The sequence below is a fragment of the Bos taurus genome, chromosome 16 (genome assembly GCF_002263795.3).
Source record: "Bos taurus isolate L1 Dominette 01449 registration number 42190680 breed Hereford chromosome 16, ARS-UCD2.0, whole genome shotgun sequence".
Taxonomy (NCBI): Eukaryota; Metazoa; Chordata; class Mammalia; order Artiodactyla; family Bovidae; genus Bos; species Bos taurus.
The window spans coordinates 60,374,641-60,396,186 of record NC_037343.1 but is presented as its reverse complement, the minus strand read 5'-3'; the positions used below and the strand labels follow the sequence as shown (position 1 = coordinate 60,396,186).

The following is a 21,546-nucleotide window of genomic DNA, read 5'->3' as shown; positions in this document are numbered from 1 at the left end:
ATTTTCCCTGTCATTAGATGTTTAGGGTGCTTTCAGATTTTCAGTACTGAAAATGCTACTAGCTAAGATCTTGCTATATGTATCTTTGAATTTCTGATTCTCTAGAGTACTTTTTAGAAATATCTTCCGAGAAATGTCTTAGATGTTTGCATAAAAAGGTAGCTATTCATTCAAAGGGTATGAACATGAAGATTCTGGATACGTGGTGCCAGAGTTCTTAAAGATGGAACCAATTAACAATGACACAAGCAGCATAGATGCCAATCTATTCCTGCCAATAAAGTACTATCTTTTTTCTAATCTCTGTCACTTTCAGTAGGAGAAAACAGTACCCCTTATTTCACTGGATTTTTTTTGGTCGCACTCTGTGGCTTGTGGGATCTCAGTTTCCCAACCAGGGACTAAACCTGACCCTTCCACAAGAGAGGCGTCCTACCCGATGGACAACCAGGAATTATCTGGATTTGTTTTTTTTTTTACTGGTGAATATGAATTCCCTCTGTCATATTTACTAGCAATCAGTAATTTCTATTCAGCCAACTGTGTTCTTAAACCATTTCTACTAGTGTTTTAGAGTATATATAAGATTTTATAAACTTATATATTAAGGCTATTAATGTTTAGATTATATATTGGATTCAGGTATTTTCCTCCCAAGTTAGTTTGCTTTTAAATTTTTACGTTTTTTGACATATGAGTTAAATTTTTTTTTTAGTTGAATCTACTGAGTTTTTAAAAATTTAATCTATTTATTGGCTGCAGTATGCGGGATCCTAGTTCCCTGAACAGGGATCAAACCCATGCCCTCCTGAAATGGAAGCACAGAGTCAACCACTGGACCACGAGCAAAGTCCCTCTTTGTGATTTTTAAATTATTGCTTTTATACCTATAAAATCCTCCCTAATCCTGAAAAAAGACAAAAATTCATCTTTATTTTCTTCTAGTTTCCTTATAGATTCATTAAAAAAATATAGTGAATAATTTCTTTTAAAGTCTATCAACATGCCCTGATTAAAGATCTGATCAAAAGGAGCACCTGGGACACTAGACAATTCAATTACAAGAATCCTGACTAATAACCAGCTTAAAAAGTATTAAGTTTTCCTCATTAACTTACACATTTAGAATTCACATTTATCCTGGTTATTGAAGCTGTGCATATTTTGTATGAAGGAAAATAATATTTACATATATGTCATGTTATGTTTCCAGCATATGAGGATAAATGAGTATTACTTAAAAACAAAATCAAAACAAAACAAAAACCAGGACTGCCAGGCCCAATTAATGACCAGTTCAATTTAGGGATGTGAAGTCAAACTTTGGTTTTCTTCTTGCCATTTTATTTACCCAAGTAATGAGGCACTCATACAAATTTAGTGGAAGCAATCAGTTATCTAAAGTAAGTTAACAAGTCAAAGTTATTACACTTTTTTTTTTAATTACACTTCTTTGAAAGGAGTCCACAAGTCCTCTCCAAGATATTTTTAAAAGGAAATAAAACAAATGTAACCCACTGTGATCGCACATACCTGTCCAAATGAAAGGCTGCTACCTCTGCATTGTGTCTATCATAACCAGCATATGGTTCCCCTTCTACCACATAGTCCCGGTTATACCTGCAGAGCGAATGGGAAGCACAGATGTACACATGAATTACATCAGTACCAGAGGTGACAGTACAAGAGGCAGAACAGAAACTCTGCAAGTCTGATTCACTCTAGTGGCCTCTGTCAACCCTGAGAACAGTCATGGGTTAGCATGGGTCACCAGTAGATGATGTGAAGAAGAAGTGGAGAAGAAAACTAGAATTATACATCTACCTCTGCAACCATTCTATGAATAAAACACAGATGTTATTTCTACCCCTCCTGAAGACTTTCAACGTAGCTTAAGTAAAACTAGAAGGTACTTTTCTGAACTCTTTGTATCTTCAGCACAGTGCTAAGTCTATAGTTGGTGCTTAATAAATGTCTACTGAATTGTCTATTAGACTAAACTGAAATAATGAAGACAAATATGTAATTAAAAGGTCTTGCTTACCAGAATGGCTATGGTAAGGCTTATTAGAGAAGTTTAAATTTCTTGGGGAAAACAATGGTCCTGATATGCTTCAGGTTTTGTTAAATAAGTAGGAAAAGGAAAAAATTTTTAAAGTTATCTGAATAATTATTCTCTTTTTAAGTTTATGATGATGCAGTGGAAGGAATACTGGACTGCAGTGAGAGTTAGGTAAAGCTCTGTCATTACCTGCCTGGATAACCTTGAGTAAAACCCTTCTTTTCTGTGGGTCTTAGATTTCTTATTGATAATATTAGGGGCTGGACCAAAAAGCAAGTTCTAAGATGTCTTTGCAAAGAGCTGACTGATTGGAAAAGACCCTGATGCTGCGAAAGATTAAGGGCAGGAGGAGAAGGGGGCGACAGAGGATGAGATGGTTGGATAGCATCACCGACTCAGTGGACATGAATTTGAGCAAACTCCAGGAGACGGTGAAGAACAGGGGAGCCTGGCGCACTGCAGTCCATGGGGTTACAAAGAGTCAGCCATGATTTAGCGACTAAACAACAACAAAGATGTCTTTCATCTCAAACACCACTCCGATGATTTACATCACATGCATGACATAAATGAAGGATAATGAAAACTGGCATATTTCTTTCTACTAATTATACAAAGAGATACAACTTAAACTTGCTAATGGGAAGAACTGAACACAATTCATCTATGACTTCTACTGTTCACTTGCATTTCCTGAATCAAAAGGAGACCTAGTAGGCTTTACAAGACAGAAATAAGTTGAGAATGATGTGAAGAGGAGCCACTCCACTAAGGTCACTTGGGTCTCCAATGCTGAAATGGCCATGGGGAAGTGGGAAACAGTACTATACAAGGCAGTGACCTTCAACATAAATGACCACAGGATATAAAGTGAAACCATGTTCATAAAACACATTTTCAAGTCAAAGCAATGAAACATTTATGTGAGGAGACAGACATGCCTCAACACCTGGCTGGACACCAGTTTCTTCTTAGCCTGGTCAATATACTCATATGTATTTTTTTGTTTCTGGTGTCAAAGCATCATTTAGGCTGCCTAGGATTACACCTGCTACCTCCAAATGAAAAGTCTCAGTTTTTAAATAGGACTGCAGTGAAAGCTGACACTATTCAAGCATTTCTCTCTCCACTACAGCTGCCGGTGACAGGCCTGGAATACTTTATTTCTCAGGACTCCACCGGAGCCACAGAAGACTGTGGTGATATGCAGTCCACTCCTTTCAGTGAAATGTTAGAGAACTTTCCAGAACATGGAAAGTCTGCACATAATGAAATGTAAAACCCTAGAAAAATTCAGAAACTTTGGGAGTGGGCTGGAGAAACAGGAAGGGAAGGAAATGGGAAAGGAAGAGGAACCAAATGAAAGAACTGCACTGGAGTCCAAAGGGCTGAATCCTCAGTTCACATTTGGTTTTTGTGAAACATGAAAGTCAGAACCCTGGATTTCACTTTTCCCAGAAGTAAAATGAGTAGTTAGACTAGTTGATCACCAAGGTCCCTTTCAACACTTCCTATGATCCTTCACTTCTCCCAAGCTCTGGGCCCTTACCAGCTTGTTCTTTTCCCACCATAACTGTAGTTTTTGTCTATGAAAATCAATGTACTTCCAGAAAAGATACAGCTACATTAAAAAACAAAATTACTTTTATAATAATGTAAGGCAAAATGTGCAAATAAAGGCATGGCTGTATTCCTGTATATTTCATGCACTATACAAATCTTCCATCTTTGACAGGAGGACATGGACAACCAGGCTCCAGAAATGCTGAACCACAAGTGGCTGTTAAAGAAAGGTGCACGTCTCAACTCAGCAGGAAGGACTTAGATCCTCCTCTAAACAGAGCGATCCATCTTAAGTCACTGACAGAACAACGAAATTCATACAGTAACTGCCGATAAATCACTCCTATCCTCCTGGTGAAGGACATCAGAATGTGACCAAGGACATTAATTTGCACTTACACTAGGACTAAATAGTCTCAGAGGCCCCTGGGGTCAGAATAGCAATTTGCTGGGTGTTTTTGGACTGGAGCAATTTCTACAAGCACTTAAATGTGAACCCACTTTCCCCAGCCTGCGAGAGCGCCAGGTATAATCAGCCCAGGTCAGTGTGTGCAGTGAGTAGGGTGCTACCACCCACTGTAGGGGCCTCGACAGCTTGCAGGGGGTGGGGGAGGAACATCCCCGGAGCCGGGCATAGACAAGGGCTATTTGGGAGATGATGGGAGATGAAGGGGCTGCCTTGACAAGAATAAAGGGCTGGGTATAGAGAGGAGGGCCAGGCTGTAAGAGGCTTGGCCATTAGGTTGCAGAGGCTGGGTTTTGTCTGGTGAGTAATGGGAATCCCTGGATGTTTTAAAGCTGGGGAGCACAGTGATGATACGGGTATTTGGGAGAAGAATGAAAGTAGTTTTCAGGATGGTCTGGAAGAGGAACGTAATGGGAAGACTGCAGTGGTAGTAAGAGATATGAGACGAGCATCAGTGACTAATGTTAGCCTATGCATTTATCTGCTGCCACTTCCCCTTCTCACCAGTCTGGCGTCTTCCACCCTCCATTTATATTACAACTTGTCTGAACACTGCAGACCTATCTGCAAAGCGCCTAAACTAACACTAACGTTGCACACCGTCAGTAACATCTGCCTTCACTTCCTGCTGCCCCATTTCACCTTTAATTCCCCGGTGTATAAACAGTGGGTATGAAGAGGGTATCCTTTTACTTAAACACAAACTGCCTGCAATTCATCTCTTTACATGAACTTAATTCTTGTTTTTAGTTTGCTTTCTTTCCATCAGTCTGCTTATGCTGCTGATGGCTCAGGCGACAAATCAAGAGGTCAAGGATCACATTTCAAAAGGAAGCTAGCAAATTTTTGAAAATGGATGATCCATGTCATCTCTCTTACAGGAAGACAAACAAATGTGAGAGGCTCACATGTGTGTGGCAGAACACCAGCTGCTCACACTCTGACGGATCCAAATTCCAGCTCCATTAGTTACTGCAAGCTGACCCTGTCAAGTTACTCTTTCCACGTCTCAGTTTCTGGTTCTGGAAATAAGCACCGTAACTGTCCACGGTTGTGACGAAGGCTAAAAGCGTTAACATACAAAAAGTACTTAGTGTAACACCTGGCAAACAGTGTGCACGCAACAGAAATTAGATTCAAGGTCCACATAACCATGCTTTTCCCACATTACCTGATTTCCACATCTTCCACACACCATGCCTCCCAGTTCCAGGCAAATGCAGATCCCTTCCATTTCTGGAATCCCAATATACTAGCTCTCTGGCTGCCTATTATCTACTGATATTTGGGTCATGAAGAGAGCTGAGCCAACTACTCTGATCACAGTAAGTTTCTGCATATCATCACCCCATGTTTCTTCTCCCACTCCAGCAAGAGACCCCAAGTTATATGTTATAATTCTCTCCAAAGCTCCACTGAGGAATGAAAAAAATGTTTAGTCCACAGATAATTTCAGACCTTACAAATTTTGAGAAAATGCACTGGTAACTAAATCCTGTCAAAAGAATATAGATTACCATCATGTTAACCTATTTCAAATTCATATACACACAGAAAACTTAAAAAATAATTATACTATAGAACTGCCACACAAATTCTCTCTGTAGATCCTTAGAGAAGTCCAAAGAGATCACTGTCTAATAGTATACGAACTAGCTCTTTCTCCAGTTCAAATTTGGACTGAGGCAACTAAAATGGCTCAGTTCTCTGCTTAAAACAGGCAAAAGAAACGAGGTATTACTACACACACATTAGAATGGCCAAAATCCAAAACACAGACAACACCAAACATTAACGAGGATGTGGAATAACAAGAACTCTCACTCACAGCTGATGGGAATGTAAAATGGAACCACCACTTTGGAAGACAGATTGGTAGTTTATTACAAAATTAAACATGTTCTCACCATATAGTCCAGCAACTATGCTCCTTGGTATTTACCCAAATGAGCTAAAAACTTATCTACACAAAAATCTGCACATGAATGTTTATAGAATTTTTACTCACAACTGCCAAAACTTGGAAGCAACCAAGACAGTTTTCAGTAAGTGAATGAATAAACAAACTGTGGTACATCTACACAATGGAATATTATTCAGGGGAAAAAAAAAGAGCCATCAAGCCACAAAAAGACACAAAGGAACCTTAAAAAACATGGAGAGAAGCCAATCTGAAAACGTTACAAAAGGTTATCACTCCAGCTATATGACATTCTAGAAAAGGCAAACCATGGAGACACTAAAGAGATTAGTGGTTGCCAGGGACTCAGAGGGAGGAAGGGAAGAATGAAGAGATAGAACACAGGGGACTCTGAGGTCCAGGAAGCTGTCCTTTATGATGGTGTAACGGTGAATACTTGTCATTATAAGTTTATTAAAACTTACAGAATATACAGCACAAAGAGTAAACTTTAACTATGGACTTTAGTTAATAAATTAATATTGGCTCATCAATTTTAACAAAGGTACTAATTTGATGGAAGACGCTAATTATAGAAGAGACTGGGGAGGAGGAGGAAGGACATACATAGAAACGCTCTATACTTTCCCCTCGATTTTTCTGCAAACCTAAAATTACTAAAATAAAGTAAAATAAAATAAAGTCTATTAATTAAAACAAAACCAAAGCTCAAGTGAAAGAATCTTAACTTTAGCACTAAAAAGGACTTAAGTTACTCATCCAAAACTCACTCCAACTCTGGGTAACTCCTACTCCACAGCATTTCTGACACGTGGTTATCTGGTCTTTAACTGTACACTTATGGTGATAAGTTGCTTATTTCCTAACCAATTCATCTTGTACTTCTAACATCTGGCACATAGGACTTGATAAATTTAGAAATCAAGGACAGCTCTCACTGTAAAGTGTTCAATCTAATTTGGTACCAAAACATATTCCTGCAAGTTTCCCTTACTCAAAGAAACATGGAACATTAAGGGCTAGAAAAGACTTCAGAGACCTTCGTGTCTCTGCCTCCCATTTTACTGAACAGAATAGTAGGAGAGGGAGATGAGCACTCAAACAAATTCCAGGTTAGAACCAAACAGCACAGATAACTTCCAAGATGAAGACTTACCGCTTAGGTTTGAAGACAACTTTCTGTCCTCCTTCAAGTATCAGTAAGGCTTTCAGTTGTGTCCCTTTATAACCCACATCAGCTTTAATGATTTTCTTGGTGGCCATGGCATGCAAGATTGCTCCCAGCTCTGGTGTCTCTTCAGGGTACACTTCCCGGGGAACCACCCACTGGGCTGCAATCTCCCAGGGAGACTGCAAGGTGTGGTCCAGCTTGGGCACCAGCTCCACCCGCAAGCCTGCCATCATTCGGTGAAATGCCCTCTGGTCCTCCCGGTTGGCAGCTGATGTATCTAAGTTGTCAATCAGGAAAACTTTGGTGAAGATAAAGATGACAAGGAGAATTGCTAACAGCACGACTCGCTGCTTTAGCTTCATGTTGACCTCTTTTCCTTCTCCCCGACCACTCTCACTTATCAAGGAGAGCAGGTGGTGATGGTCAGCAAGGAGACTCCATGATTATACACACTGGTCCATCTCTTCACTGAGGTGCCTCCCACAATTCCTGCAAGCCCAAGTATAAAGCACAGTTCATTCAGAAATTCTGTCCTTCCACTCCTGAATCTTTCACAAGCCTCAAAGAGATTGCTCACTCTTTTAGCTGGACTAATCCTATGTCTGAGAAGACCCAATAATTTAGAATGAACTGGTCTAAGGAAGGATGTAACAGTTAAGAACCAGGTACACTGAAAATTTTAAAGCAAATACTCCTGTTTTAATAGGGTACAGAGCCATTCCGGAGCCATTTGGATGGCCACCAATTCTTAGAAACCAAAACAATGAGAAAAAGCACAAAAAAGTTAAACACTAAGATATGCATAACTCCTTAACTTTCATTTTACCTTTCAAAACCCATAAATGACTTTTGATTATCCAAAACCACCAGTATTTGGTAACTTTCCAGTTATTGTCTCCAAGTACAAGTATTACGACATATTATAAGACAAGAACTCTTAAAAAATGCCAAAAAGAGGGTACTGTTACTGCTGCTGCTAAGTCGCTTCAGTCGTGTCCGACTCTGTGTGACCCCATAGACAGCAGCCCACCAGGCTCCTCTGTCTCTGGGATTCTCCAGGCAAGAATACTGGAGTGGATTTCCATTTCCTTCTCCACCAAAGAGGGTACAGAGGAGAGTAATAACTCCCTCTCTGAATTCAAATACCCAGCAAGCCTAAACATGTCGTATCTGCTGCTCACATACTGAAATACAACACCCAGACATGAATCTCTACTTATCAGTCTTCTAATTATTTTTCAAAATTAAAAATCCTATAAAATATGGATAATCAAATCTGGATAAATTAAGCAAAGGAAAAACATATCCCTATACCATCTGGCTATTAGGAGAACATGACCAGAAAATTAATGAAACCTGGTACTATAGCAACATGACTACATCTGGACTGGTCAGGCACGTAACAAAGATACTTATGCTACAGACCTAAAGAAGTGCTTCCTGTGGGGGCCCACCACACTGGCCAGTTCTCAAGCTGAAAGATTCCAAATACAAGATTTTTTTGCCAAGGTGTCAAGAACATAAAATTCAATCTCATTTGCATGCTGACAGGCTGCTTTCCACTCCAGAGGGCCCTTTAAAAACATGCACAAGCTTGCTCTGCTGTATGCCTAGAGGCAGCACTGCGCTGGGCTAAGCCAAAGATGACAAGAAGATAACAGGGTGTTGCTTCACTCTCCAATTCATTTAACAACTCAAACTATTAATTGAAGAAGTAAAACCAATACAAAAGATGGGGCAAACAAGTCAGGCTGAGCCACTCCCAGCCAAACCGGAGACTGCTCCCCTATTAACCGCTGGAAACACATCCCCAAATAGTCTACTAGAGCAGCAGTGTGTTCTAAGGGCAGCGCCTTGCTGAGAGCTTGCTGACATGCAGTTTATTCTTGGTGATTAACCACTCCCGTTTCATTTTCAGGAAGATGGCAAAGTGAGAGTCAAATTCAAATTCTAATTATCTCCAGCCACCTGTTCCATTGCATCATCACCTCCCAGGGAGTACGTAACACTATTAGCTGAAACACAGGCAATTCAAGTGTATCCAAAATGTAATTGTGATGGTATCAAATTTGGTGTAAAACTCAGTAAAATAGTTCCCTATGATTATTGGTAACAGCAATGCTAGTAGAACAGATTTCAGAGATTTTTGCTAGTCCTAACATGACCCAAACCACACAAATTCTTCAGTTATCTGTTCAACAGTACAGATCTCTGGCTGCAGTGGTAAAATGTAATGTGGAAATCTCACTGTGTCGGCAATCTTTTCCTTGGCCCCTCCAGCTGCAACAACCTCCAGCTGAGGTGCTATTTTGGCATAAGGGGTCAGCTGAACAGCCTTTCATGTCCTACAAAACCCTCCTCAGGACTAAAGTCCGGTTAACCCGAGATTCGAATGATGCTGCTCATTTCATTTAGAATGAAGAAATTCCTCCCTCATGTTATATACACATATCATATCTAAACGTTTAGCACAAAGGTTGGGGAGAGTGAGGGGTTTTTTTTTTTTAAATCACCAATGCAATGAGAAGTTAGAGTAGCTCCAAAATTCAGACAAAACAAACTGAGCCTGTGTGCTTTTAAGTTCTGAAATCTCATTACCTTTTGATGGGCCACAGAAGAACGCACTCATCAGTTCAGGGCTGCAAATACTTCATCTACGCAACTAAGAAATTCCTATTAAGTGACCGAAGGGTTCAACTGTTACCTCACCTCACTATTTACCTCTGCAGGTTAGCCGTGAGGGTAGGTTTGAAGGGGCTGAACAAGTTTTTGCATTTGTGATTAGTCACCACATCCTGGTAGAACAAGTAAGACTGCAATTTGGCCCTGCTCTCAACAACTGCCTGGCATGTCCAGAGCCACTGACTGCATTTAGTGAGGGCACCTTTTATTGAATCCCTGAAAGAACAGCCTGTTGGACCTGCAGGTCTTCCAATCCAGAATAATGCAGCAAAATCATTTTTCTAATCACACACCATTTGTGAGTTCCATAAATCCCTTAGCAAAGCAATGATGGCATCGGCCAGTCTATGTTGCTAGGCACCACTCTCACTCTCCTCCCTCCTCGTCAACTTCCGCCAAAACAGTGTGAACACGGTCCCCTACGTGTCATTGCTCACTGGAGCGCTCTCCAAATTTCTCTTAGCTCTTTTCTTCCCATCTTCTCCTCTTTAAAGCCCAGTCTAGCTTTCAAGGGCCATCTTCAAAGCCACTTCGGGTCCCTCCTTACCACAGTAACCTCTCGTCTTTGGGCCAGTACTTAACTACATTCTGCCATATCCAGTGTCTTCTTGTAGATTGTTCTTAATTCCCCTCTCAGAATTCTGACTCCTTACTGATCTTAGCTATTTTTGCACTCCCTACAGTACGTAGCATAGTAAGGGCAGATGCCTTTTTTCCCTTAAACCGAACAAACCACTGCAAATGAGGCTTTGCAAGTATCTTGAGACTCTGCTGTTAATTTCCTTCGGTACTGTATTTGGTATCAAATGAGCGTGTATCACCTGGCACCTGAACTTGGCTATCTTTAATCAACTACCCATTTTTAGGCAATATACTTCTCTACTGACACTATTCAATTTAGTTGGTAGTTTTGGAGGATAGTCTTTTTCTGAGTAAATATTGACAGCTCAGAAAGAGGTTTTCTTTTAGTTGGAAAGCTGCTACTCCCTCAGCCTACAGGGCAAGCACAAAGATATTCAAGAAATTGACAATATAGAGTTTTTAGTGGAATTTATACAAAAAGCCTGTGAGTCTGCAAGACTCCTTTCCAGGAAAATGTATTAGATACACAATATAGAATGATTCCTTCCTCCAATGATGTAGACTCCTTTACTCTTTACAGTGATCCCTTCCTCTCCTATATCCTTGAGAGGGGAGAGTATCCAAGACAGAGCTTCCATACTGTATTATCTTCTTTAAAATGGCAGCATACTATATCATCTGCAAACCGGGTTTCTAAGAGGATCCCCCATTTCAGATATTAAGGAAATAAAAACAACATCACTGGGTATATTCCAAATTATTCATGAAAAGTTCTCTTGCATTCTCAGGAGTCTGTCTGCTCTATTTCATGCCTGCACTGCCTCATATAAATGCCTCCAACAGTTTAACACTGTCCAGTTATATTATGGTCATTTATTTTAATGTTTCTGTTATGCAGAACAGAGCCTACCTCAAAGAACAAATAGACTCAAGGTAATAATATAACACAAAAAATGTTCAATATAAAAAAGGCAGGGCTAATGGTGGTCTTCACACTAAAAGCTGGCATAAATTCCCAGACTGGAGTTGTGGAAGAGAGACGTTTATAAGAAATCTTCACATTGAACCCTGGTTTCACTCTCAGCTCTATCAGTGAAATGAGGCTTGATATGGAAGCTGATATGTCATTCTTCTCTCTTACACACATACACACACACACACTCCTACATATACAGTAAGTGTTTTGTAAGAATAAACTTATGACTACATTGTAAATTGTTTTGGGAGAGGAAATAGAGGTTTTACAGAAAAAAGTGAAGTCACAGTATAAATATAAAGACTAGATCCCTCTGTTCAAGAATCTGACTGATGTCTGGAGGAGCATATACAGAAATACACACTGGTGCAAAGTTCTGTAAGCCAGTGTGTGATAAAATTCAATGTATGTAAAAGACCTGGCTCCAACACTTACTTCCTTACCAGGGGCTCCCACAAGCCACCAGCAAGGTTCCAAACCTCATTAGCAGCTGTGCCACCTTGAATCTCCCTTTAATCGGGAGACCTCACACTACTTCACCTGAGGTCACAGAGAAGAAATCCCAACTTCTGTTCAAAGCAACTAAAAACAAAGGCTTCAGTAATCCTTGTTTTTTGTGTTTTCAATTCAATGGTCAAATAAGTTCTTATCACATGAAGGGAGTGCAAGACATTTTGTGAGTGTCAGGTACCAGAAGGAAAACATTCAATATGAACATTTCACACAGAGGGTGATTAACAAAGAAGATGCTGAAGGGGGTAGGATTTATTATATAACTAGCATATTATCATATTTACTCACACAATCTCCTTGCCCTTCATCCTGAGTGGAAATCTCAAGGACAATTTCATAAACTTCTTCTTTGGTCATTGCTGGTTTCAGCAAACCTCTGAAGGTTTGGTAAGCATAACAGGTAAGACCTGAATTTAATTATGAGTTTTTGGGTGACTGTCTACAAAGACAGAAACCAACAATTCTTCCCATAAAGAAGTGGAATCTATTTCTCCTTCCCTAGAATATGGGTTGGCTTTGTAACTTGCTTTGATCACAGAATGCTGTGGAAGTTGCCGAGTGCTAGGTGTCTTAAGAGACCTAGCAGCTTCCATTTGGGACCAAGCTACTATGTAAAGCGGTCAGCCTAGACTACTGAATAAGCCTGGTCAGCCCCTAGTTCTTCTGGCCACCCCAGCTGAGAGCCAGATACATAAGTGAAGCCATTTAGGGCATTCCAGTTCCAGCTGAGGTCTCACCTAAATACAGCCACCCATGTGACTCCAGCCAATATCATGTGTGCAGAAGAATCAATCAGCTGGGCCCAGCTGATCTGCCTAATATGAGAAATAAATCGTTTAGTCTTAAGCCACTAATTTGAGCGTAATTTGTAAACCTAACATTTTCATGTCTACTCTGTCCATATCAACCATCTGGGATATATTAATTAACCATTTAAGTACAAATAAAAATTGGATTAATAAACTCTCTTAAAGGTAACAAAAGAAAAAAATAGCACCTCAAGTGGATCATTTACTAAAGTCCATTTATAAACTTTAGAGCAATTAAGGCTAACCCCACACACTCACAGAACTATACACACCCAGGTTATAAATTCTAACCTTTAAATTTCGGTCAGAGCATAAATAATAGCAAAAATTATAACCCTTTAGTACCAAAATAAAATAAAAACGCATATTTTCACCTTGGGGCGAGTCTGATACACTGTCCTTTTGTTTTTTTTCAATTGGTAGTGACCTTAGAGCACTTTGCTACATTATTATTAGCTGCCTCCTAGAAATAAATGCAGTCTCTCCTGATGGTTAGTGACAATTCTTATAAGTAAAATAAAGGGCATTCAGAAATCTTTCTGCTTAGCATCGTGAGCCTCTAGCTTAAGAAGTCAAACCCTCCAATACTAAGTGGTATGAAGTGTTCACTACTTAAATAAATCTCTATATCCTCAGAAAACCAGCCCACTCCTGTGCTGCCACCACCGCCTACAGCAGCAAAATATTATTCTTTTTCATCTTCAATTGGGAGTCTTCAATTAAAACAAAACCTAGCAACAAATAATATCATTAATCAGTATCTACATATAGTTTTCCTTTTCACTTAAATAGGTTCTTAATTCACCTTCTTTCTGCTAACCTCCCTGGGCCTCCATTTCCTTAAATGAAAAATGAAATACAAACACTATTACCTGACTGACAGAATTGTTAAAAATGAACGGTACTACCAGGTGTGTTGTGCTAAAACGAGTGTTTGGACAACCCATAGTAGTTGCTTGTTGGTCATTATTACCACACCAAAAACCCAAAGATGACTTCCTGAGAAGAAAGAATGCAAAGAAAACAACTCTCATTGGTAATGCCGTCTCCTGGGTTTACACAGTCGGGGCTGAATACATATGCTGCATTACCAACCTAGTAACCTTGTATTTCTGAACCAAAGACTTCCCTAAATTTGAGGAGTAGGTAAGACTGTAAGCAAGTAGGTATCGTCAGAGTGGATGCCAGGTGAAGCAGAGGACTAGGAGGTTACGTCACTAATTTGGCCAGCCTGAGGCCAATGTTTTTCTCTTGTCTACAAAGTTCAATTCTACCACATTCAACATAAGTGAAACAGATGGGAAGCATGAACTTTTTCTATTTCACGAAAATGGCTGAATAGAATGCCCTTCACAATGTTCTTCAGTTTGGAAGATTAAATCTGTGTTTTAAAGGTGACAGCTTTGCATGTCCTAGAGCAGCCATGAAATTAAAAGACACCTGCTCCTTGGAAGGAAAGCTATGACAAACCTAGACAGCACATTAGAAAGTAGAGATATCACTTTGCTGACAAAGGTCCATACAGTCAAAGCTATGGTTTTTCTAGTCATGTATGGCTGTGAGTGGAGAAGGCAATGGCACCCCACTCCAGTACTCTTGCCTGGAAAATCCCATGGACGGAGAAGCCTGGTAGGCTGCAGTCCATGGGGTCACGAAGAGTCAGATACGACTGAGCAACTTTACTTTCAAGCATTGGAGAAGGAAATGGCAACCCACTCCAGTGTTCTTGCCTGGAGAATCCCAGGGACAACGGAGCCTGGTGGGCTGCCATCTATGGGGTCGCACAGAGTCGGACACAACTGAAGCGACTTAGCAGCAGCAGCAGCATGGCTGTGAGAGTTGGACCATAAAGAAGGCTGAGCAGTGAAGAATTGATGCTTTCGAACTGTGGTGCTGGAAGACTCTTGAGAGTCCTCTGGACAGCAAGGAGATCAAACCAGTCAATCCTAAAGAAAATCACCCCTGAACATTCATTGGAAGGACTGATGCTGAAGCTCCAATACTTTGACCACATGATGAGAAGAGCTGACTCACTGGAAAAGACCTAAGGCTGGGAAAGACTGAGGGCAAGAGAAGAGGGTGGAAGAGGTTGAGATGGTTAGACAGCATCACCAACTCAATGGACATGAATTTGAGCAAGTTCTGGGAGTTGGTGATAGACTGGGAAGCCTGGCGTGCTGCAGTCCATGGAGTTACAAAGAGTCGGACAGGACTAAGAGGCTGAACAATAAAGCTTTTAAGATGAGCCCTGGAGTAACTTAAGTTATGGGTAGAGAAAATCGAACTTCTACACAGTCCAAGTCGGTTCAAGTGTTATATATCCCTCACTGTTTTCACTTCCACTTAAATATTTATTCACATATATAAACTTGTGCTATGTGAAAACCTCTAAGAGTTCCCTGTGAAGGAAGAAAATGATCACCAGATATTAATGAAGGCAGCCTTTCTTCCTGCATGTGAGAGTAAAAATGAAACAGGCAACAGAGTGTTTCCTCCCTCATTGAAAAAAATTCAATTCCTGCAACCTGTCCCATTTAAATCTTGATTCAGGGGAATCCTCTAATCATTTTTCTTGAAAAGTGAGAAGAAAAAAATTTCAGCTCATACTGCTAGTGAGATTTGCTCTAAAAAACCAACACAGGCAGTGTTCACTGATCTAGAAACTCTGTGGAAATGCCTAAGAATTTGCATTGTTTCAAATGAGCCAAGTATAATGAACTTTCCTAAGTTCTAGGTATTTCACTGCTCAATTATCAGATCTAACAATCATTTAAGGCTAAATAGAATGTGATTACTATATACTGTAGAATACAGAATTTCAAATAATAAAAAAATTTACTTCAAATTTCATGTTTTCATCTTTACTATTCTTGAAAAGGTATGTAAACTTCATTCAACAGTAAAAAATTGAACATATGAAAAAGTATGTAAACTTTATTCAACAGAAACACCTCATACTTTTAACCTTATGTTCTAGGGTCAGTCAAGCTGACAGGCTACAGATCACTTTAGAAATAGGAATCCCAAGCAGGTCTGTGCTGAATTATGGCTGAATGGCTCCTGGCATGATCCCTTGCTATATATGAATATAAATACACGTGCACACATACATACACACATATATTTTTTGGCAGCCTGTCTCCTCTACCCTACTGTGAGTTCCACAAGGACAGGGGATATTTTACTTTCTTTGTAGTTAGAAGTAAGCTAGTACAGTTCAGGACACATGAGATAAACACTTACTGAATAAAAGGAGTGAAGAGTGAGGAAGGCAAACACCTTTATGGTTTTAAGCATTTCTTCAGCTCTTTGGTTTAAAGGTGACCTCTTTTTTTAATCAATGTAGGGAAACTAAGTCCTGTAATGAATTCAAATATACAGTAAAAATGTTGAAATATCAAATATTAATACCAATTTTATACACTCAATTTTAAACTGCTGCCTTCTATATACCTTTCTTCCACCTTTCACGGCCATTGATATTGCCAAGCTGGTGTCTGGTGTTGGTTGGGACTAGGAGTAAAGATGATTTGGAAATGCTAAGAGGAAAATTGGAGATGGTCCAAGACATTGTCCAAGAATGATACACGACAGGGCTGGAACCAAGCTTTCAAGTGTTACTGGCAATATTTTCTGAAATGAGAACCAACACTGATATTTCCATATCACTTTCTTTTTTATACAGAAAGAACTACAGGGACATAAACGCACCTGTATAGAGTGCAAATTCACTATCTAAAGCAACGATAAGAAACAAGAGAACAAAAGGTCTTTGGGCAGCCAAAATAATGGTCACAAAGTTCATCCACTAATAAAGAAAAGCCAGGCAGACCCTCACTAAGCTTATTTAGCTGTTTTACATTCAATTTCAGGAAGCAGAGTTATCTGGGTTGCTCCTCCACAGATTAGAAGCTGCAAAAAATTTTAAAAAGGGCAGCAGGGACACTAACAGCAGCAAAAGCATAGCTTTTTCACCTCTGAAAGAAGAGACAGACTGACTACTGAAAGCAAATTAAAGAATTCAAACAGCGGAAGGGGCCAACAACCTACATATGTCAATCACCTCCAAGCCCTGCAGGATTACTGTCTGTAACCGTAATCTCAAATCAACAAAGGTTAAACTACATTGTTTAAAAAGCAAAGGAAACATAAAATACATTGTAAAAAATTCTGCACAAAAAGTATAGCCAAAAAAGGATTTTTGCACACAATATCCTATTCGCATGCTGGTAATATCATATTCCCACGCTGGTATTGATACATAAAGCAGAAAGTCAGCATTTAAGAGCAAACAATGATGAAATGATAGACTTCACTGCCTCACCCTGTACTTGGATCTGTTCCGCATTCATAATTTCATATTCCTTGAGCTCCTTTCAAAATGTACCCAAATTAACACCATCCCCTCCACAGGGTAGTCACCTTGCCAGAAAGTAGACTCCCAAACACACACACCAAAGCTCAGTGTCTCTTTTCTGCATCAGCCTTCATTTCATATCTCATACTAGTATGACAGATATACCCCCTAGACTGACCATGTCCAGAGCTGGGCCTTCCCTCTCCTGATTCTGGATATGAACAAAATCACAAGTGAGAGCTTTGTATTACATTCTCTCCTAGATGGCTCTAGCAAGTCAAGTTGACATTACAAGTTGGTCAAAAGCTGGTTTCAGTTGCAAAGTAAGGTCTTCTGTTTAGTATCCGAGGTCTGTGCCAATGAATTCCTCAGTCCTTGAGGGTTACAGAGGCAGTTTAAGGAAGGAAAAGAGGGACAGATTTACAGGTGTGGGATGACAAGCACTTCAGGGAAGGATAAATCCCCTCTCCCATCCCCAGTACGAAGGACCAGAAGATGGACAGTCAGGGTCAATGATACTGGCATGGTCAACACCAAGAGCTTGAGTTCTTTCACTAGTGCAAAAATAGTGTCTACCAGACCAACTGCTAGTGAGCTGAGTCAGAGCAGGCTGCAGGATCAAGTCTACGAAGCTGTACCCAGGCTGCTGGTGGCGAGAACACCACCCAATCACATAATCAGATCTCAGGGCAGCTCCAGCAAGTAACACCCTTTACAGATACCCATCTCAACTGAACTACTTTCAACATGAATCTAACAATTTTCTTGACTTTTTTTTTTCCCTTGTAAAGAGGAACTAAACAATTTAATATCCGCATAAGGATGTGTCCTCCTCCCTCATACTGTTTTCCATTCATTCATTCAACCACCAAATATTTACTCCATACCTACTATGCACTATACACTGTTAGGTACAAAAAACAAAGCACATTAGTCATTATCACTACAACACTAAACTGTAGTTCCTCATTATAACTGTGCTTCCACCCAGATGGATCAGTGGTAAAGAATCCACCCACCAAAGCAGAAGACAAAGGTTCAATCCCTGGGTCGGGAAGATTCCCTGGAGAAGGAAACAGCAACTCACTCAACAGTACTTTTGCCTGGAAAATCCCGTGGACAGAGGAGCCTGGCAAGCTACAGTCCAAGGAGCTGGGGGAAGAGTCAGACATGACTTAGCAACTAAACACATTGTAACCATGCTTCTCAGCTCCAGACTACCTGGCACTTAGTCCCAAAGTGGCCTGACATCAGCTTCAAAAGACAGTCTCCTTTTTACTGTTTCCAACTGTGGCCAGAGAATACAAAGAGCAGCCTCTTAATTCTATAAAGAGATTGCAGCAATCACCAAGAGACAACCACTGTGGCTGCTATTTTTAAGTTATCAATTCAAGAGTTGAAGCATCTGGCTTCAGGGTTTATGCCATTAAAATGATGGTCACACAAAGTGAAGGAAGCTGAAGACTGCCCTGCAAGTAGAAGAAACAGAAAATTTCATTTAGAAATTCAAAATTCGGAAAAGATAAAAAGCAGAAGCTTTAACGCTGTGTGAAAGAACTGGAGTCTACAAATAGAAATCAAGAGAATGGACTAAAAGTCAAGAAATTATCAACTCAGCATAAAGTAACTCTGTGACATTAAGGAGTACATGATAGAAACAGTGATCTGTTTGTTCCCTATTTCAAAGTACCTGGGCATGTTTTCCAATTTTCATTCTTTAACTAAATTATGGCTATTTTCCTAACTAGTTCCAGAGAAACAGGACAAACCAATGCCACATTTTTACCAAACTGAAGAAAAGCTGTAAGCTCCAAGATTTCCTGATCATCTTTTACCGCCATTCATTTCTATCATTGCACTTTAATGTGAGGCAGAAACTGAATTACTTGTCTGTGCCTCTTAATTCTCTTTTGACAAGCACTTTCAAAGGTGGAAGGACCTCCAGTTGACTGACTGCACTGAATGATTCTAGGGGCCAAAGTCCATCATCTTCACAAACTTCAAAAGTTATTAATTTAACATAAATCGACCTTAGACTGGCTCACACAGAGGATGAGATGGCTGGATGGCATCACCGACTCGATGGACGTGAGTTTGAGTGAACTCCGGGAGTTGGTGATGGACAGGGAGGCCTGGAGCGCTGCAATTCATGGGGTCGCAAAGGGTCGGAGACGACTGAGCGACTGAACTGAACTGAAGGCTAGGCAAATAATTTAGCATCTTTAACATCTGTATCTCAGATTCTCAAGGGTATGTTTTGATGATAAATAACAATATATGCAGAAATGCTTTAAGGCTTGGCTCATGAGTCCTGCATAAATTCAAGGACTGTACTACACTGAGGTCTCCAGCCCAATTTAAAATAACCCCAATGAAATTTACGCATTAATTTACAACACAAGGAGGATAGCAATTGTTAGTAAACAGTAATCATAGTTACAGTTTTACATAAAGTCCTGCCATTTGAAAGCTAAAAGATCCTTCATTCCTATTCCTTCTTTTCAAGGTGAGAAATCAAACCTTGGCTGGGTGGGGATGATACTGATACTTGGCCCCAGACTCAAGTCGCTGTATCAAGCATTTCTCATTTCCCAGAATTATAAATCCTCACTCCTCCAACCGACGATATGGCCGTTTCAAGGGCTAATAAATCCTTAATGACCAATAATGTCTTGTCCCCTCCACTTTCCCTCCAACATCCTCTACCGTTTCTCGTCCTATCCGGGAGACCTGCAGGTAACAGAAGCCTGAATAGAGTGAAACTCTTATCAGATCCAACAATCAAGGACGCAACTTGACAACTGCTCACGCTGATCAATGGCAACGTTTCGGTTCTCTTTTAATTGCGGGGGCTACAGCACCCGGAAATGAAATCTCAAGCGCAACCCACTTCGCACAACCGTATCATTTCCTTAAGTTGTGCCCTCCTGCGAACGCGGGGTGCACGACCCCGAGGGGACCGCGGATCCCTAGGCACGGTTACCCTGCCTGCCGCTCGGGCCTGGAGGTCACTCGCGCCTCCTGGCCACGAGGTGGGCCCGCGGGCGCGCGATCCCCCCACCCCCGGCCGCCGCAACGGGCGCTCGGCGGGACACGAGGGCGGCACCGGGGCCAGTCGGCTCTGGGGACGGCGTCCGGGCGCAAGGGTGGGTCAACTCGACAGACCCCCGGCTGCCCGAGGCGCCCTCAGGTAAGGCCCGCGCCTCAGGCGGGCCGAGGAGGCGGCGGCCTCGGCCGCGTCCCTTCAGCCGCTTTTACGACCGGCGGGAGCCCGCTCAGGGCCAACGAGGCGGAGCGCCCGGCCCGGGCCGGTCTCTAAGGCAGCCGCCGCTCGGGGACCGCTCAGGGCACCGGTGCCCAGCCCCTCAGGGAGGCGCCCCGCCCTCAGACGGCCCCCGCCCGGCGAGCGCCACGCACCGCGCCCCGCCCGCGGGCCGGCCCGCACTTTCCCGCCTCGCCTCGCCTCGCCAGGGGCGGGGGTCGCGCGCCCTCCCCCGCCCCCACGCCGCTCACCTGCAGGGCCCTAAGCTCGCTCCATGGCCGCCCGCGCGGTGCGGTGCGGCGCGGCCACGGCCGCCCCCGCCGCCTCCGGGGAGGGGCAGCCCCACGCCGCACTCACCGCCCCCAGTCGCCGCTACTGCGGCTCCCGCCCACCCCCGGCCCGGCCATTCCCCGGCCACCTCTCCCGGCGCTGAGCCGGCGGTCCCACACCCACCCCCCGCCTCCGCGGCTCGCGACTGTTGGTACCGTCCTAGCCTAACGCCTTCCCTGCGGCCAATCCAAGGGCTTCTTCCGCGAGGTCCCGCCCCCAGTGGGCGGGTCTACTGGACCTACTCCGGACCGCCCTGCTTAACCCTTTGCGTCCCGGGCCGGCCCATCTTAACTCTCTCGACGCCGACTCACGCCTCTACTGCTTCTCCCTGCCGCCCCACCCCGCTTACATAAATTGACTTCTCACTAGCCTTCGCTTTCTCCTTCCTGGTTTTCGTAAAGCAGATAGGCAGCCAGGCAGCGGGACTGGAAATCGCGGTCCCTAAGTTCTATTTGTGAGAAACAGTTTCCCTCCTTCTTTTACCCAATTTGCCTCCACTTCACTACTTCTGCCTGTACAAAAGTAACCTCTCGCCCAAAAAGACGTCAACCTTCCCATCATGAGAGTTCTTCCTTTGGACCAGACCAGAGCTCCCCGCTAACATTTTGCAGCATTTAACAAAAAGTGTGACTAATTTGCTGTAATAGTTTCTGAACGTCTGTCTTTTGCAAAGGACTGTAAGGCCTATGAGGGCAGGGCAGTTGTGCCTGGGTTTCCAATGCCTGACACTCAGTAGACTCCCTATATATAATTTTGTTATGTTTTGACCTTGCTGCCTGGCTTGTGAGATTGAAAGCACCAAGTCTTAACCACTGGACTGTCAGGGAACTCCCTCCTTGTAAATAGTCTGAA

General features: G+C 42.0%; 1 protein-coding gene across 5 annotated transcripts in view; it reads right to left on the bottom strand.

Annotated features, from left to right (window-relative positions):
- The window catches only part of FAM20B (FAM20B glycosaminoglycan xylosylkinase), a 45,064-nt gene extending 24,350 nt beyond the window's left edge, over positions 1 to 20,714 (bottom strand). The window contains exons 1-5 of one of the 5 annotated variants that reach the window (XM_005217109.5): positions 20,616 to 20,702; positions 16,199 to 16,378; positions 15,989 to 16,103; positions 7,169 to 7,672; positions 1,534 to 1,620 (exon numbers count right to left, since the gene is read on the bottom strand). In XM_005217109.5, the coding sequence (XP_005217166.1) occupies positions 1,534 to 1,620; positions 7,169 to 7,545 (464 nt within the window). In that variant the 5' untranslated portion in view covers positions 7,546 to 7,672; positions 15,989 to 16,103; positions 16,199 to 16,378; positions 20,616 to 20,702. 5 annotated transcript variants of the gene reach the window in all.
- Between the last annotated feature and the right edge of the window lie 832 nt (positions 20,715 to 21,546).